The sequence below is a fragment of the Physella acuta genome, unplaced genomic scaffold (genome assembly GCF_028476545.2).
Source record: "Physella acuta isolate Inbredline_101_S28 unplaced genomic scaffold, ASM2847654v3 ptg000522l, whole genome shotgun sequence".
In the NCBI taxonomy this organism is placed as follows: Eukaryota; Metazoa; Mollusca; class Gastropoda; family Physidae; genus Physella; species Physella acuta.
Genome location: NW_026732041.1, coordinates 50423 through 69854, shown reverse-complemented (window position 1 = coordinate 69854; position 19432 = coordinate 50423). Strand labels below are relative to the sequence as shown.

The 19432-nt window shown below is 39.2% G+C and overlaps 1 protein-coding gene across 9 annotated transcripts in view; it reads right to left on the bottom strand.

Moving 5' to 3' along the window:
- LOC131945075 (tensin-1) overlaps positions 1–19432 on the bottom strand; it is a 163170-nt gene that overhangs the window by 115217 nt on the left and 28521 nt on the right. The window contains exons 1-2 of one of the 9 annotated variants that reach the window (XM_059306057.1): positions 17126–17338; positions 7622–8196 (exon numbers count right to left, since the gene is read on the bottom strand). The exons of the other annotated variants lie outside the window; for them this stretch is intronic. Of the exons in view, the coding sequence (XP_059162040.1) occupies positions 7622–8137 (516 nt within the window). The 5' untranslated portion in view covers positions 8138–8196; positions 17126–17338. Of the gene's footprint in view, positions 1–7621; positions 8197–17125; positions 17339–19432 lie in introns of those variants that run through there. 9 annotated transcript variants of the gene reach the window in all.

Genomic DNA, 19432 nt, shown 5'->3' with positions numbered 1-19432 from the left:
CAACGATCATTAGCCGTGAATACTTTGAAAATAAAATTAAAAAAATAAAACGCCTCCAACTTTTGAATTTAAAAACGGATCCAAAGAAACGAAAGAAATAGAAAATTTATCCTCTAGCTGCGGTCCCCTCGCCCCTCCCGGTGTTGTGGGAGTAGCTCACAGAAGTGGTTGTGAGTTTGGTGAAGGGAGGCTACTCTACCCCTTAAAGCTCTAACCAGGCCACGCGCTATAAATAGAACATGCTCGCGCGTTGAGTTCTCACCACAAGAACGTGGTCACGTCAGAGTTAAAGGTGGGGGGGGGGGGGGGGGGTTGTGAGGGGTGTGTTTTGAAACTTCACACCTGCTAAAATGTTATTTTTTTTGTGTCTGTTACGTTTTGAAAAATACATACGCTGTGCAAGCAGGAAATAAAATTAAAAAAACAAAAAAAAAATTCCACGTAAACGCTACTTCATCTGGTCTATTTAGTAAAGGTAGTTAATGGATCTGCCAAATATTTTCTTAAGATTTTAGCTTTGAGCTTTTGATAAATTTTAAATTTGATAAACACATTGACGAGGTGGGGAAAACGGTGGAGATATTGACTTAAAAGGTGAGTTAATGGGCGTGGGTAAACAAATCTAATCATCTTTATCCCACACGCGACTTTTCAAAGGGCTAAATTATGTTTTGGTTTGATGAGTAAAAAAAAATATTTTTAAAATGTGATGAATTTTCATAAACAATGTTCATTATAGAAGTATGAAGCGCTACAGTTTATATAATAATTAGTAAGAGGGGAATATCCGAGGTGTAGCCAGTGGCGTAGCTAGGATTTTTGGGCCGCGATGCAAAAAGTGTTAGTGGGCCCCTCAGAGGCGGAGCGACCCTTCCCGACGACCGGGGACAAACTTTCGATTTGCACCCCCCCTCTTCAGACTTTTGATTTGCACCCCCCTCTTCAGACTTTCGATTTGCACCCCCCCCCTCAGACTTTCGATTTGCACCCCCCTCAAACTTTCGAAAAAGGGCCCCTATTTGCCTTGGTTCCCTATGCCTTGCTTACGCTCAGAGGCGTAGCGACCCTTCCCGGCGCCCGGGGACAAACTTTTCGATTTGCACACAACCCCCTCAAGATTTCGATTTGCACCCCCCCCCCCTCAAGATTTCGATTTGTACTTTCGCGATTTGCACCCCCCCCCCCCTCAAACTTTCGATTTGCACCCCCCTCAACCTTTCAATTTATTTTTCCAACCCATTTTGGCGCCCCCTAAGGTCGGCGCCCGGGGACATATGTCCCCCCCTCGCTACGCTACTGCTTACGCTAGCTTTACGGTAGCTACGCCACTGGGTGTAGCCTTGAGGCTCCTAAACCTTTGAGACGCCAGATTGTCTTATATAATCCTTGTGATATTAATAGAGACGGTCAGGGGGTCAGGGACCCCCGGTACAGATTAATCATTCCTAGTTTTAACAATATTGGGTTACATATACATAGGGACACACATACAGACTGGTGGTGTCTTTAGATTTAGATGTGTGTTAACTACCCCTCCCCCCAACCCCCCAACTCCACTCAACGGCTAGTCTACAGTGGCGTAGCGAGGTCGGGTGTGCCGGTGTGGCACTTAATGGTGTCACCCCCCCCCCCCCTCCCCAGAGGCGTAGCGACCCTTCCCGGGGACAAACTTTTAAATTTTCGATTTTGCACCCCCCGCCCCCTCAAACTTTCGATTTGCACCCCCTTCGGGTTTTCAATTTGCACACCCCCCCCCCCCCCCCCGCTCAAACTTTCGATTTGCACCCCCCTCAAGTTTTTCTCTATATATTTTGCTATTTCTTGCCTTGGTGGCCCCCCCCCCCCCTAAAGTTTCACCCGGTGCGTTCCGCAGCCCCCCCCCCCCCCCCCGTCTCGATACGCCTCTGCTTGTCTACAAAACAGAATTGTAAGTTCACCGAATTCTGTCAGACACTTCACACACAGCGAGTTCCAATAAAGGAAAAAAAAATATTGAAATCGAGTGTCGCTTTCCTATTTAACTCCGGACATCCCAATAGATTCGCTGCGGGATTGTAAAGAAAAAATCAACAACCGGATATGACAATGCTGCAATATGCTAATGTCGTAGGGCGCTAAGTATAAATAGCATCAGGCTGAATAATATTGAAAGCAAAGGCCGATAACTCTTTGCAAGGGTTAAAGGGAGATAATAGCATGCTCAGCAAAAAAAAATGTGCGGATTGCCAAATTGTAAATGAAGGCAATAATTACTTTAAATTACGGCTGACATTTAATGGTCGCCATGGGAACGGTCCAACTAACGAGATATCAGTTTATACGCGAGATGAGCCGTGATAAAGTGCTCCCCCACCCTCCCCCCTCCCAAAAAGGTAAGTTCAACGTTCTACCTCAGCGTTTATAAAAAAAAAAAAAAAAAAAAAAAAAAAAAAAAAAAAAAAACAACCAGGATCCGTTTTGGTGTTGAGATAATCTTTACATTTTTAAGGGTCTCATCATCGAGCTCACAGGTGGTGTACTAAGGGTAGATGTGGGGTAGAGTAGATATCGCCGATCTATTTTTAGCCACTCGATATACTTAGTGCCACATTACGGAAGCGATCTCTGTAGGTAGGTGGTTCTACTAAAGATGGATGTTTCGGGTTAAAATTAGATAAGGGCTTATTTCAGCTAACGGTAGACGAAATAAGGGCTTTGCGTATTTCCTCTACCATAAGAGTAAATGAGCAATATAGTAAAAACGTAAAGCTGTTCTATTTTTAGATACTTATATACCGGATCACACAATACGGAAGCGAACTGTTATACTAAAGAGATAGATGACAGAACATGTGTAAATAATGTGTGCCTGTGTATGCGTGTGTGTGTGTGTGTGTGTGGAGGGTGGAAAGAGGCTTAAGTGAAATGTTGAATGTCATGGTAATGCAATGCCTTATACAACAAATAGCTAACGTTTTTAAAGCAAATATATCTTATGGTTTTGGAGCCTAGAGTATTTCAACAGCGAGATCCATTTAAATAAAACTCCTATCTGAAACAATACTAGATCTAGGTGAAAATGTATATAGTAAGTAAACAACAATTTTTCTGCTTCAAAGGACGCTCATATTGAGGACACACATCTTTATTACCGAAACTACATACTGATCATATATCACTAACTTTATAACCGAAACTACATACTGATCATATATCTCTATCTTTATTACCAAAAAAACATACTGATCATACATCACTATCTTTATAACCGGAAGTACATACTGCTTATATGTCACTATCTTTATAACCGAAACTACATACAAATTAATCACTACCTTTATAACGGAAACTACATACTGATCATATATCACTATCTTTATAACCGGAAGTACATACTGCTTGTATGTCAATATCTTTATAACCGAAACTACATACTCATATCACTACCTTTATAACCGAAACTACATACCGATCATATATCACTAGCTTTATAACCGAAACCACGTACTGATCATAAAACACACATAGAATCACAACATCCTTTTAACAGAAGTCTCGGAGGAACAAACACACGAGGGTATCGCCATATGTAACCAATCGCCATATGTAACCGAGTCCCCTGACAATAAAACCACAACTTCCGCTTTCACATCGCCACCACATCCGGCGCTTCCTCCATTGGTCGTGACGTTCACAGTCAGCGGTTAACTTCCCTCACCCACGGGGCGATAATTGTTGCGGTGCGTCCACCGGTGATAAAGTATATACGTCACACACACTCACACACACGCTTGAATATAAAAACACACACACACACGATTATACGCGCACACAGGCACGCTACAATTAGCGGATCCAGAATTCTTTGAACTTAAAGAATGAAAAAAATATTTTTAAAAAAAATCCATCATTTGCAAACACTGTTAAGAGGTACGTGTTAGTTAGAAAAAAAAAACACTTTTGAGTGATGTGGCGGATGGAGGTGAAGGGGGGGGGGGGGTGTCTGCGAGAGATCACGCGCCTGTAAGGTGCAATGGGTTACGGTAGGAATATTCTGGGAAATGGGTAGGCGGAGAAATTCGAATTATTTTTAAGTAAATTTACTGGGAATTTTAAAGTGAAGAAATGTGCATACACGCTTGAAAATAAATAACCCATACAATCTAATTATAACAGTAAATATTACTATAAGTATACACACGTCTGTAATATGTGCTAATATGTAAAATGTAAGCATAAAAGCACTTTACAAAACTATTAAATTGCCAGTGATTAAGTTATTTTTTTTATTGTAAGAGATAGCGTGCAATGTATCCAACATGTTTTGAGTGGTACACAGTCCGTTAGTGGAGTGTTCACACAAATCCAGCAGTTTCAAACCAGCTTCTCGTGGCATGGTTGGCCCCTGGGTGGGGGTTAGGGGAGCGGACACAGAAGAAAAAAATCACAGGCACAACGGAAGTTGAGATGGCGACAAGTTCCGCCCTCGGACGACAGGGGGGGGGGGGGGGCGGGGGGGTGGGGGGGGGGGGCGGTACCTGGGGGCATTGTCTAGTCTAGACTACTCTAGACGAGCGGTTCTCAACTATTTAGATCCTAGTGCCTTATTTTAAGCTCGACTTTATCATAGAGTACTCGTTTGTAAAGAAGAAAAACATGAAAAAAAAAAAAAAAAAACAACAACATGGCAACAAAAATACATATTGTAAACAATAAATTTAGCTTGTGTATTGGTTCCTGTTTCAGAATACCTGGAAGTGGGGTAGGGGGAGATGGCGCTTGAGTCTATCTATATATAATTCTCTTCTGGGAGACGCTAGAAAACAAGCTGTAAACGCGCTCCCTACCACCCCCACATGGTCTGGTGAGCTGTGGTTCACTCTAAATGTTTACAAACAGAGCCGGATTTAGTGACGACTATTAGGGGCAGATAATTTAGTTTGAAACGATTTTAAACGTAGGGGGGGGGGGGGGTAACTAAGTGGAGTTTACTTTAACGGAGGGGGGGGGGGTGGGTTATCGTCCTTAACGAGCTACTTATAGTGTTTTATAGAAATATTTTCAGTGGCAGCGTCGAATTCACAAATTATGAATAACTGAAAAGTAGAAAAAACAACTACTAAATAGAGGCGTATGATATGCCGCGGGTCGGCTCGTATTTTATAAACAACGTATGTTACACGCAGGTGTTTTGGGGGCCCTCTGGCTACAGCCTTTTCAGCTCCCACTTTGATTCGTCGCTGGTTATATAGCTTGAAACCAATAGGTCTGTCAAAAACGCACGCATAGATTCGTTGATAATAATTTGAATACAAGCATTGTTTTATAGAATTTGCAGCTTGAGATAAAGAATATCATGCAGTTATCTAAATAATCAAAGCCCTGTGTAAAAAAAAAAGTCTAACAATACTATCTGAGCAGTGTATTGATTAAGCATATTTTCTGGCATGTTTTTGTTATTCGTACATTCCCTCCATTTAAAAAAATGTAATATTAAAAATGCCAAGTTTGATGGAATTCTATATCAACGAAATCTCGATTTTCTAAGCGAGTTATGGATTTTCATAATGTCGATGCACCCCCCCCCCCTCACCACAGATTAGCCGAAGATCGAATAACGATCACGCGATCGTGTGGCTGGTGATTAGGCGGGAACCACGTGATCTACCAAGGAATATTAGTTATCGACTTCACGTCGTGGGCGGCATCAGTCAAGTACGTGAGAGGACTTGTTACTACAGCTATGTGGGGATGGGGGCACACTCACAATCAGGTGATGCCAGAATCACAAGCATGCGACGGTGATAATGCCACAATCACAATCATGCGATGGTGATAATGGCACAATCACAACCATGCGATGGTGATAATGCCACAATCACAATCAGGTGATGGCACAATCACAATCAGGTGATGATACCACAATCACAATCATGCGGTGGTGATAATGCCACAATCACAATCATGCGATGCCACAATCACAATAATGTGATGACGATGATGCCACAATCACAATAATGTGATGACGATGATGCCATAATCACAATCATGCGATGGTGATAATGCCACAATCACAATCATGTGATGCCACAATCACAATAATGTGATGGCAATGATGCCACAATCACAATCATGTGATACCACAATCACAATCACGCGATGACAATGATGCCACAATCACAATCATGCGATGTTAATGATGCACAATCATAACTAGGGGATGGCGAAACATCGTTTGTAATAAGAATGGCAACGCATGACCGCGCATATCTACTCTAGCAGTGGCTAGATCTAGTAGCGGTCAGGCCACTGATACTACAATTAGTATGATTGTCGCTCATTACTCATTATCTGATGAGATTCATTTCGCGATGACCTCTTACGCATCGTGTTACGTCATTGAGCCTAGTGCAGCCCAGGCTCAAAAGTTGAAGGTCGCTCACGTGCACATTTGACGTCAGTTCGTTGACCCCCCCCCCCCTCCCCATCTTTCCCAAACTTACTCACGCTCAACAGTTTCTAGAAATTTCAAACAGCGTGTCACGCGCATAGAAATGTCACGTGTCTTCAGAAAGTCACATGACTCTAGGGTCCATCAAGGGGAAGCAACCCTCCTATCTCCTCATCCAAGTCGTGAAGAGTTGTTCACCCTCAACAACTACAAGGGGAACTTACTCCGATCAACGTCAAGACTCTTATGGAGAAAACAAGGGGCTTAACCCAACAAAAGGGAAATCATTCAAGTCGGTGATTTTGGTGACAACGGGCAATCCACTTTTCCACAGGGGACACTCGTCGGTTGTCAAGTGTATGAACGATAACAAAAAAATTAATTTAGTTAGGGAATGAAAACATTTTTTTAGGGATTTATATTTTAAAGCCGAGTTTAGTTTGCATTCAACACCGTAAAATGTAAAAGGATTTTACGTTTTTTTTTTTAATTTCTGTATAAAAATAAAGTCTATTTACTTTTAAATCCAGTAAATTAGTTTTGGTGAATACTCGTGTTAACTGTCTCTTGTAATCGACAAAAAAAAAAAAAAAACATGGCTTAAGTTTGAGCCGATGAATTGTTCCTGATTAAAACTATCTCGGAACAAGGAAAGCGAATTGACCATTAAAAAAATTGAAAAAAGGCTAATCAAACACCTAGCATAAAATGTATTTTAAAATGTTGGTTTATAACTAATGACAGCAGATTATTAAATAAACAGAGTAGAAGACAATTTTATAAACGGTCAAAGTTGGGTTGAAAAAGTACTCGTACTTGCAACCAAACACAAGAATCTTCGCTATAGTTTAAAACCATTATTGTTAGCAAAAGTTGGTAGTATTTTCAGTATTCATGCATAAGATTGAGCATTTCATTAGTTGAAGTTTTGTTATGGGTGATAGGATTGGGGTGGGGGGGGGGGAGAAAGAGGTAGTTAACAGGTGAAGAGGGGTAAGAAAGGATACCCAAAATTGTGGATTTATATTTTTTTTACGTCAGTAGATATAGGTAAAGTGCAATGTCTGCAACATTATCAGATTTGAATATACGACGCCGCATATGTTCGCCTTTTAAGTTCAGACAATAACATTGCAAAGAGAAATGGTGGTTTCTGGGTAAAGGAAGGTAACCCAAGAAAAACAAACTCACCGGGTTATCTTTAAGCGTGGATGACGTCCCTTTCCTCCCCGCCCCTACCTCATGGTAGAGCACAGACGTGTGGGTCTCCTTTTTCTCCTGCGAGAATCCCGCGTTTCTATGGAGGCTGTCGAACTCTTTGCACTCTTCAGAGTACTCAATTTTTCTCTGGCGGGCGTCTAGTCTGTTCGACTCTTCAGAGTACTCAATTTGCCTCTGGCGGGCGTCTAGTCTATTCGACTTTTCGGAGTATTCTACTTGCCTCTGGTGGGTGTCGAACTTTTTACGCTCTTCAGAGTATTCCATCTGCCTCTGGAGTGTGTCTAGTCTGTTCGACTGTTCGGAGTATTCCATCTGCCTCTGGTGTGTGTCTAGTCTATTCGACTGTTCGGAGTATTCCATTTGGTTCTGGCGGGAGTTGAGCGTGTTAGACTCCCGGGAGGATTCCATTTGTCTCTGGAGAGTGTCGAATTTGTTGGACTCGAGGGTGAAGTAGTCCTCGATATTCTCCAGCAACTGGTGCGGCATTTTCTTCACGAGACGGTACCGGAAGTTCGAAAACTAGTGACCAGTGTCATACATTCATACTGGGCAGCGGTAGATTTAAAAACATCACACATAAGATACGGAACTATTTTTTTTAAACACAATTAATAAAACGCATGGTAGATTAAAAAACATCACACATAAGAAACGGAACTTTTATTTTTTAATACAATTAATTAAACGCATGGTACAGAAATGGATACAGGTTTATTTAGTTTAAGAGGAGACTACGTAGTAAAGAGATGAGACTTAAGCCAGGATAACTGTTTAACGCTTGCGGGTGGGGGCTGGGGGGGGGGGGGGCAAATAGAGGAGACGATGGTCACATGGTTTTCTTTATAAGCTACTAACAAGTATTGAAACTAAGGCAGCTGATAGTGAGGTTTATAACTAAATGGAGCTTACAAATATTAGACAATGACCAAAATGATTATCGCTTTAGGGTCTACCTAGCGTGCGAAACTGGGTGACCTAATCTACAAAACAAGAATACAAATGTAATATTTGAAGTAAGGTACAATGACACCGTACTCGATGGTAAATTTTTCATCGACTTTTATAATCGTAGTCTAAGATAGGAAATAGTGGACAGTAGACGGACAAACAGGCATCAGAAGGTGACATAACGATTACCGATCTGTAAAACAGTAGACACGACTACGATTACTATTAGTATTAAAATGGTACAATTATTGATGCCTGAACAATTAATACGAATAAGTATAGTTCCCTTTCAAACCTGACGGTCTACGAGGCAAGTGAGCTAGAGTTCACTTGTTTCTGTGACTTCGGCATATGAAGGGATAGTGTGGTCAACACTATACTATTAACACGAATACCAATCTAAAAAGGCACAGTAATCAAACCATGAAGGCATGAATACGAACTTGTGATTAATTATTTTGACATTTAATCACCAGCCTATAAATAAAGATAATAACCAGCCTATGAATACGGTTACCGATGAAAAATAGAACAGACAAATAACCGAAATAAACGATAACCAACGGCAATAAATAATCGATTACAGCCCGCTGTCCAAATACCGCACGATTACTGATAAGAAATAGAAAAAAAAAACGAAGAGTCTTCAGACGCCAACGCGCAAGCCAATAAATTTCACAACTTGACCTAAGCAGATGACCTAAAGAAGATTGTGTCTCAACTCAGGTCAACGTGACCGTAAAACCGCAACCGTTTCAAAAAAATATTGAAACGTTTTCCCCACGTAAATACAAACACGAAATTCCTCTAGTAGGACAGAAACTTCTACCTGTGTTCCATTTAGTTTCTAGCACAAGGTATGTCAACATCTATGTAGGAAATACTGAACGCATTCTTCGTTCGCAAACAAACAAACACTTAAGGTCTGACGTGTTCAAAAATACTCGATAGGTCTGACCTGAAGGACTCGGTTTTAGAACGATACAATAGGTTCATCACAAGTATAGAGCGAGGTGTGTGGTCATCTCACTTTTTGAGCAAGACATTGGGTCATCTCACTTATATGATGAGACGTTAGGTCATCTCACTTATATGATGAGATATTAGGTCATCTCACTTATAGGATGATATATTAGGTCATCTCACTTATATGATGAGATATTAGGTCATCTCACTTATATGATGAGACATTAGGTCATCTCACTTATATGATGAGACATTAGGTTATCTCACTTATATGATGAGACACTAGGTAATCTCACTTATATGATGAGACATTAGGTCATTTCACTTACATAAAGAGACATTAGGTCATCTCACTTATAGGATGAGACATTAGGTCATTTCACTTACATAAAGAGACATAGGTCGTTTCATTGATAGAACGAGACCTCAGGTCAGCTCACTTATAGAAAGATACATCATAAGATTCCACTTCTAAATCGACAAAATAGGTCTGACCTATTCAAGAACTATACACATGTTCATGCTGTTTCTCAAACAACAAAGTTTTTAATTAATCAAATCTAGCATCAAATATTACATCCATTATAAAGCTAATGTCTTATATGAGGCTTCTTACAAAAAATGTAGCCTATTCAATAATGAATTACACAAAAAATATATAACTTATGTAACACACATTGCCCTATATAATGGCAAGTCTTTACTTACTCATAACTTACAAATGCTAACACAGCGCTATAAATAGTTACACAGATCTTAAAATGTAGAGATTCTTATTTTAAAGTAAAAACATAATTTATTAAAAACATACAACACATACATCCGAGAAAGTATTTACTCTACTGTGCTTATGTAAGTACACAAATGATACATATCCTCACATTCGAATGGTTGAGTATAGTGTACACGAAAAGCACGTGCTTTGAGTAAGACGTCACCTCTCACGTAGAAAGTGTAACTCACCTATCCCCCAAAACACAGAGAAGTGAAATTTTTTTGTTTGTAAGGGAACAACTACATTACCAGAATACACATCATCGCTTCAACACGCTTGGGGAAAAAATATATGTATGTGTAAGTATAGGCGTGGATAAAAAAATATGTATGCTTAAGTATAGGTGAGGTTTTTAAAAATGTGTTGTAGGACCTACATACGCATGTTGTATGGATTTGAGGCTGGAGTATGTGTTAATTACGTTGATGAGTGGCGGTGATATTTTTTTTTATACATGCTTTAGAAGAGGGATACATGTTTTGTTTTATGGAGAGAGGTAGAAGAGGAGTCAACATTGAGAAGAGGTGCAGTAGTAGGGGGTGGTGTAATAGATGTTTGGGGAGTGAAACTTTCCAAACATGACGGTTAATGGGGCAGGTGAAGTAGAGTTCACTTGTTCCTGTCACCTCAGCATATGAAGGGATAGCACGATGCCCAGCCTACTTTACTTACCCTAACGTAAGTTAGGCACCCATCAGAGCTGGGTGGACTCAGGGACTAACTGAACTGAACCAGGAATTCGAACTCAAGTCTTACGGGTTTGCAGTCTAGCTCTCTACCGTTAGGCCATTCCGTCCCCGGGAGCAGTAGTAGAGGCTGGTGTAATAGGTGAATCACTAGTGATGTAACGGGGAGTAACTAGGTGATAAAAATAAATTTTTTTAGACCTAGGGATCCATTGGGCAGAAAAAGTAGAGCTCATGTTTATTTTTGTCCTCGACATGTGCAGGGATAGCGTGGTCAGCACTATGCCCAGCCGCCTTTAATTTCCAGTGTGTGAGTTAGGTACCCATCAGAGCTGGGTTGACTCAAGGACGATCCAAGGATTCGAAACGGACTCGAGAACTCATTCAATAGGTTAAAGGGGGCATTAATGAGGCGAGGGGATCAAAAGGTCATGTAATAGGTGAAAGGGGGCATTAATGACGAGAGTAAAATCAAAGGTCATAGGTGATAGAGGCATTAATGCTGCGAGGGGATCATAAGGTCATATAATAGGTGATAGGGGCATTAATGATGCGAGGGCATCAAAAGGTCATATAATAGGTGAAAGGGGGCATTAATGCTGCGAGGGCATCAAAAGGTCATATAATAGGTGAAAGGGGGCATTAATGCTGCGAGGGGATCATAAGGTCATATAATAGGTGAAAGGGGGCATTAATGATGCGAGGGGATCATAAGGTCATATAATAGGTGAAAGGGGGCATTAATGAGGCGAGGGGATCATAAGGTCATATAATAGGTGATAGGGGCATTAATGATGCGAGGGCATCAAAAGGTCATATAATAGGTGATAGGGAGTCAATGGAGTCAATGGCCTCAATGGCGCATAACCAGTTGACACGTATCCTTAATTGTGATGGAGGCGTGGTCGAGTCGGCAAAAGCTCGTGGTTGATAAATTCGAAAAAGCCTCGAGTTCAACCCTCTGGCAGATAAGGCTCAATCCCTTCTATCACTAAAAATTAAGAACGAAGAAGAAGAAGAAGGTGATAGGGGGCATTAATGATGCGTGGGGATCAAAAGGGTCATATAATAGGTGATAGGGGCATTAATGATGCGAGGGCATAAAAAGGTCATAAAATAGGTGATAGGGGCATTAATGATGCGAGGGCATAAAAAGGTCATAAAATAGGTGATAGGGGCATTAATGATGCGAGGGCATAAAAAGGTCATAAAATAGGTGATAGGGGCATTAATGATGCGAGGGCATAAAAAGGTCATAAAATAGGTGATAGGGGCATTAATGATGCGAGGGCATAAAAAGGTCATAAAATAGGTGATAGGGGCATTAATGATGCGAGGGCATAAAAAGGTCATAAAATAGGTGATAGGGGCATTAATGATGCGAGGGCATAAAAAGGTCATAAAATAGGTGATAGGGGCATTAATGATGCGAGGGCATAAAAAGGTCATAAAATAGGTGATAGGGGCATTAATGATGCGAGGGCATAAAAAGGTCATAAAATAGGTGATAGGGGCATTAATGATGCGAGGGCATAAAAAGGTCATAAAATAGGTGATAGGGGCATTAATGACGAGAGTAGGATCAAAAGGTCAAATAATAGGTGGTTTGGGAGAAATAGGTGATGTGAGAAATAAGATAGGTGATGTGATGGGTAATGGTGGAGGAGATATGCGTCATACGGCAGCAATGGGATGGTGGAGCACTTGACGTCAGTGGAGCACTTGACGTCAGTGGAGCACTTGACGTCAGTGGAGCAATATGTGATGCTAGAGCAACGATAAAGCGTGTCCATAAATATAAGTTATTAAGCCATCCTTACCCCCTCCTACCCCTCCCCACCGCTTATAAACTCAAAACTCATAGCGCCTTATTACCCTTTATGCACAGAGGCGCAGCGAAGGGGGGGAGGGGCGTGGGTGCGGACCGCACCGGGTGACACCATTTAGGGGGGTGACACCAAGCCAAAAAATAGCAAAATATATAGAGAAAAACTTGAGGTGGGGGGGGGGGTGCAAATCGAAAGTTCGAGGTGGGGTGCAAATCGAAAGTTTGAGGGGGAGGGGTGCAAATCGAAAATTTGAAAGTTTGTCCCCGGGAAGGGTCGCTACGCCTCTTGGGGGTGACACCATTGCGTGCCGCACCGGGTGATACCCGACCTCGCTACGCCACTGCTTATGCACATTTGTAGTTTAAATATAATCAAGCAGAATGTTGCTTTGGTCTCATCGAAGCACATTGGCGTATGTATGAACACAATAATGAGTTTCCGGTGAGCTAGTGATCACCTTCTTGTAGATGTATGAATTTAACCGCTTTAAAAAGTTAAATTTCATTCATAATCAAATTAAGTTTTAAAAGAAATACGGGTTTCGTTTTAAATTTAAACAAGAGTCACATGCTAGTTCTACGAACTCTACATTTCAGAAGTAAATATGCAATCATAAAACTTTCTATATAAATTAAGTTCAGTAAAAAAATCAATAATGATTTGTAAACTTAGTAACAATATATACAATTTGTTATGCGTAACAAGTTATTGGAATATTATTAAAGATTGTTTCCCTTAGCCTTATTTTAATGAAGAAACTAAAACTGTTACTAAATGAACTTTTTTACTTTCTCGTATATACAGAGTATAGAGAAAGTATTGTAATCATGCAAAAAAAAAAAAAAATCAACCGAGAGTGATCTCCCCTAAACTTTCTCGAAAATTCTTATATAACACTACGGGGGATGGAGACTCGGGATATAAACAATATTTTTAATCCATTTTTAATTACTTAAACTTTTTAAAAATAGAATAGAATCTCGTAGAAAAAAATGAATTGCACACCAAGTGTACGTCAAACAAAATGTGCATAATAGTGCGGGATATTATTAGTACTTCATAAATTCACATGCGTATTTTGAGAAATCGGTAATAGCGTAAATTACTACTTCCAGTCAACGGAAATTACTCAAAATTTGACAGAAGGCAGTGAATTATATCTTTTAATTATATGTTAAATTTCAATTATCTATCTGAAATAGTACTCAAGTTATAGGCTTTTGAAAAATTGAAAGTAGAAAAAGTTCCACTTCCGGTTATCGGAAATCGCTGAAAAGTTAATACGGATCTACAAATTTGATATAATACTAATATATGAAATTTCATCAACCTAACTATAACGGTACTCAAGTTATCATGTTTACAGACACACATACATACACACACAGACAAGATTGCAAAATTATGTTTCTCTGACTCAGGAAGGTGTAAAACGTCGAGATTTGTAAAAAATCTCGATTTTTTTTTACACTAGTGTTGAGGTAAGAGGCATGAACTGAAGTGTGTGTGTGTGTGTGTGTGTGTGTGTGTGTGTGTGTGTGACTAGTGTTGAGGTAAGAGGCATGAACTGAAGTGTGTGTGTGTGTGTGTGTGTGACTAGTGTTGAGGTAAGAGACATGAACTGAGGTGTGTGTGTGTGTATGTGTGTGTGTGTGTGTGTGCGTGTGTGAGACTAGTGTTGAGGTACGAGGCATGAACTGAAGTGTGTGTGTGTGTGACTAGTGTTGAGGTAAGAAGCATGAACTGAAGTGTGTGTGTGTGTGTGACTAGTGTTGAGGTAAGAAGCATGAACTGAAGTGTGTGTGTGTGTGTGTGTATGTGTGTGTGACTGGTATTGAGGTAAGAAGCATGAACTGAAGAGTGTGTGTGTGTGTGATAGTGTTGAGGTAAGAGACATGAACTGAAGTGTGTGTGTGTGTGTGTGATAGTGTTGAGGTAAGAGACATGAACTGAAGTGTGTGTGTGTGTGTATGTGTGTGTGACTAGTGTTGAGGTAAGAGACATGAACTGAAGTTAAGAGCCAAATTTTCAGAGCATCTCAAACAGCTGTGGTGGAGGAAGGTAGATTTTTATCTACCTAACCACGTGACACGTGTATACAACCCTATCTATACAGTAAATGTTTACCTAGACCAGAGAAGTTGATCAACACACATACTTCGTTTAGCCAGGTATACCTGATTTTAATATAGTCTAGTTTTTGTCTAGCAAGGTATACCTGATTTTAATATAGTCTAGATTTTGTCTAGCCATGTATACCTGATTTTAATATAGTCTAGTTTTTGTCTAGCAAGGTATACCTGATTTTAATATAGTCTAGTTTTTGTCTAGCAAGGTATAGCTGATTTTAATATAGTCTAGTTTTTGTCTAGCAAGGTATACCTGATTTTAATATAGTCTAGATTTTGTCTAGCCATGTATACCTGATTTTAATATAGTCTAGATTTCGTCCTAGCCAGATATAGCTGAGTCTAGATTTCGACTAGTCTGTTATAGCTAATTTATATTACAACAGATTTTTTTTCTACCGAGAAAGTTTTTTTTTCCACAAGCTTTTATTTAGTTCGCAACGTCTGTTTGTTTGTTTGTGGCTTATGGCAAAACTTGTAACTAAATTTTGACCCTCTTCTAATGCAGCAATTTCGTTCAAACTTTCCAGATACGTTCCACTTCGATGACAATACAAGTCTGTTTTTTAAATTTAATTAGATGTTTAATTATTCATTAAATATTATTTGAACGGGTTCGAATCTAAAGGGAGATAGCATCACCCAAATCCTAGCTTTAACAGATGTAAGAGGCAAAACAGTAACTCAATTGTACATCGCCCTTCCGGCTTCTGAGAAAAAGTAAAATTATATTTAGAAAATATTTCGTAGAAACTACACCCTAGGTACTTTTTTACAATGGGGAAAATCAAATCGGGAAGTCCCGTAGAACAACGGAGCTTTTTGGTGGTTTTTTTTTTGGGGGTTTTTGTTTCTTTAGCCCAAGTTTTGTTTAGTAGGCCTATAGACGAAAATAAAACTTAAGACGTTACCGTCTGCTACTGGCTCACAGCTCAAGCGGGGGGTGACCTAGTTAGCCCACTTGTCCGCATGTAATTAAAACAGCCGGACACTTAAAAGGGCGAGAAATGACACTTCAAGATGGATGTAAGTTATGTGAATAAAAGCAAAGCCCGTCTTAAACCCAACGCTGGGATGTCTTTTTAAAGAAAAAAAATATCATTGTTTGGAATTATTTTGTTGTATCTGTTCAATAAATGTTTCTGTCGGTAAAGCTCATGGTTGCTAAACCGAAAAGTCCCGAGTTCGAACACTCGAGTAGATGAGGCTCGATAACTGTGAACAGCAACCCATTTAGGAGAGAAAACTCATAAATCAAACCAGTGGCGTAGCTAGGATTTTTGGGCCCCTATGCAAAAAGTGTTAGTGGGCCCCTCAGAGGCGTAGCTACCATTCCCGGAGACCAACTTTCGATTTGCACCCCCTCCCCCCACTCAAACTTTCGTAAAAAGGGCCCCTATGCCTTGCTTTACGGTAGCTACGCCACTGAATCAAACAACTGTTGCTTGTAGTTTTTTCTTGGATGGACAAGAAGCAAATCCAGAGAAATCCAGGCTGAAATCGGAGACAGCAGCCTATATGGCGCATAACAAGTTACCACGTAATACTTAATTGCAGTAGAAGAAATCCCTTCCAACATGACATTTAAGAACGACGAAGAAGAAGAATACATTTTTCTGACATCAATACCTAACAGCAGTTAATAAGTCAATAGGACGGACAGTGCAAAGAACTGAAAGTAACCGATAAATAATTCCTCAAAACTAAACGACAGTAGACACACAATCTAACACTGGATAACGTACGTAGATCAAACTATGACCTAGAACAATTTCTAAATAAAGCATTTTTCCAAGAAAACCATCAAGTAAATCTACGCAATACAAAACATTTGTCTAAAGTCTAAAGCAGAGAAATCTACAAAACGTAACGTTTACTGTATAAGAATGTAAACCATCAAACTATCTTTATAATAACTATATACGAATTTTAAAAATAACACCAACAAAAAAAAAACATTCACAAAAAATAATATTAATCCATTCAAACAGATCAAAATAGTCCGTGTATGAATATTAAATCCTCCTAAACTTGGCAATTAAGAACTAAAATCCATTCTCGAAAGAAGTCAATACACACAGTCCTTAACACAAGTCAGCTTGAAAGATAGACCAAGCTGGACTAGTAAAAAAAAACTTTACCGAAACTTCCCCGAAAACACTTCACGCGAACATTTTCACTCTAAGTAGCCGGTCTACACACTAGACGACTACACGACGTTAGCGCCACCTACACAGGAGGGGGGGACAAGAAATCTTTATCAAAACAAATCTTTTCCCCTCCCTCGGCACAATTTCCCCCTCATTTCGCCACTCGCCCCCCTCCTCGCAACACGGCGCCAAGTATGACAACAATCCCTGTGTGTGAGTGCTCGTGGGTCTAGATGCCTGACTGGCAACTCCTGGCGCTCTGTCAGGCCTCTCTGTGCCAGGAACTCTCTCCTAGACCGGCAGGGCTTTCACGCCGGTAACTCGATACATGCCTTCAGATATATTAGCCCTTTTCAACCAGTTTACATTTCAATTGGTTTCAATTCGGGTAAACAGCCGGCACATTTAGTTTTAATTAACGGCGGGATAGGAAATTATGGCGCCAAAATTGAACGATGAAATATATATATATATATATATATATATATATATATATATATATATATATATATATATTGTATACAATATTTAGACATTTTTACTTTTTATTATGCCTACACTGTATTTATTAAAAGCTATCGGTCGTATTTTTTCATACATGTAAGTATTCATCTGTGTGTCCAATCATTATTCCTGTTTTACTGGTTACAACTTGAAAGATGTTTTCATCTTTACATAGTACCATCTATACCGCTCCCTGCCACTATAGGTTTATTAAGAGAAACCCCAGCCTTACCTGAAGAGGGCAATATTAAATTAAATGACGCCAGGCCGCGTGATAAATTGGTATTTGATGGAAGGGGGGGGGGGGTAGTTGAGTGGGGGGGGGGGGCGGTGGATGGGGAGTGGAATGTACAAATCACGCACATTGCGCGTGCATCTAGCCAGCTAAACATAGCTATATCTTGTGCTCATTCTAAAAACAGATACGTTTTATACCGTATACTTACAGTCAAGGATAGTTTAATTAATTTTAAAAATGTGATTATACCCCCATCGCATTAATCACTGTTACATCTATATAATATAGAAACTTATAGATTATCTTCTAATTTAGTTTGGATAGGTAGAACAGGCAAAAAAAAATCTTTTAATAAAAAAAAAAATAAAGCTTCTGGGTGTAGTACCTTCTCTTTACTCATGTGTACTTTTATGCTATCGTTTCCAAGTTGTAGAACTGAAGCTATTTCATGGTATGGGTAATGTGTGTTTTTGTATCAAGATGATCTTTACCTTAACTAACTTAAAATGATCTCAAAACAGAACAGCCCAAAGCTTTGTGGTATCTGTTACAAGATCTTTAAAATTTGTATTTTTTAACGTAATGATCTTTAGCCCAACGATTTTTAAATGTTTTTTCATCAGATCGTAAACATAATGCTCTTCAACTAATGACCTTAAACTTAATAGCCTCAAAACAGAAGGTCCTAAGCGTTGCAGTCTCTATTGCAAGGTCGTTCCAGATGTTTTTTTAATAATGATCTTTAACATATTGATCTTTAGCCAAAACTTTCTTGAAAACAATTTTATTGGAATAAATCATTAACAGAATCTTTGACCTCAGGTCGAAACGATATTTAACATGATAATCTCTTACATCATGATCTTACATAAATAATATATAAATATAAATATATATATATATATATATATATATATATATATATATATATATATATATATATATATATATATATCAAAAACATCTTTCGAGTTAGGCAATACACACTATCTCCTGTAAACTAGACTTACCCGAAAATTTAGTTCTTTCATTATAATCTCGATCCAAAAGATTAAATTCAAAACAGTATACTCCACATGTATAAAATCACTACAGTAAAGAAACCTTCTACCCTTGGTAGAAAATCTAATACTGAACTAATTTTAGAAGTTAAATAAATGAATTTGAATAGAGTGCGTGAACATGTTGCTCATTAAATGTCAGCCACTTATAATTAACGTTAATTTAGTTACCACCCTCACACCCATCTTAATGACATCATCCTAATTAGATATTATTAAAACATTTACTTTTAAAAAACTGGCTATTTTTAGAACCCTCTAAACCTAGGTGTGGTTCGTTCTCTTTTTCATTTATTAGACATGTTGCAGATGCAATGTCATTCATATTTAAAAATAGATGTATAACATACAAGGCCGTCTTAATAATACATGATCTAATCCTATTGCTTGTTGAGGAAATGAATGTGTTGGTGATAACAATTTTTAACATTAAATTAGGCGTATTAAAATAATTTACGGTATCTATTAATTGATCTAGTTAACAAGTATATACCT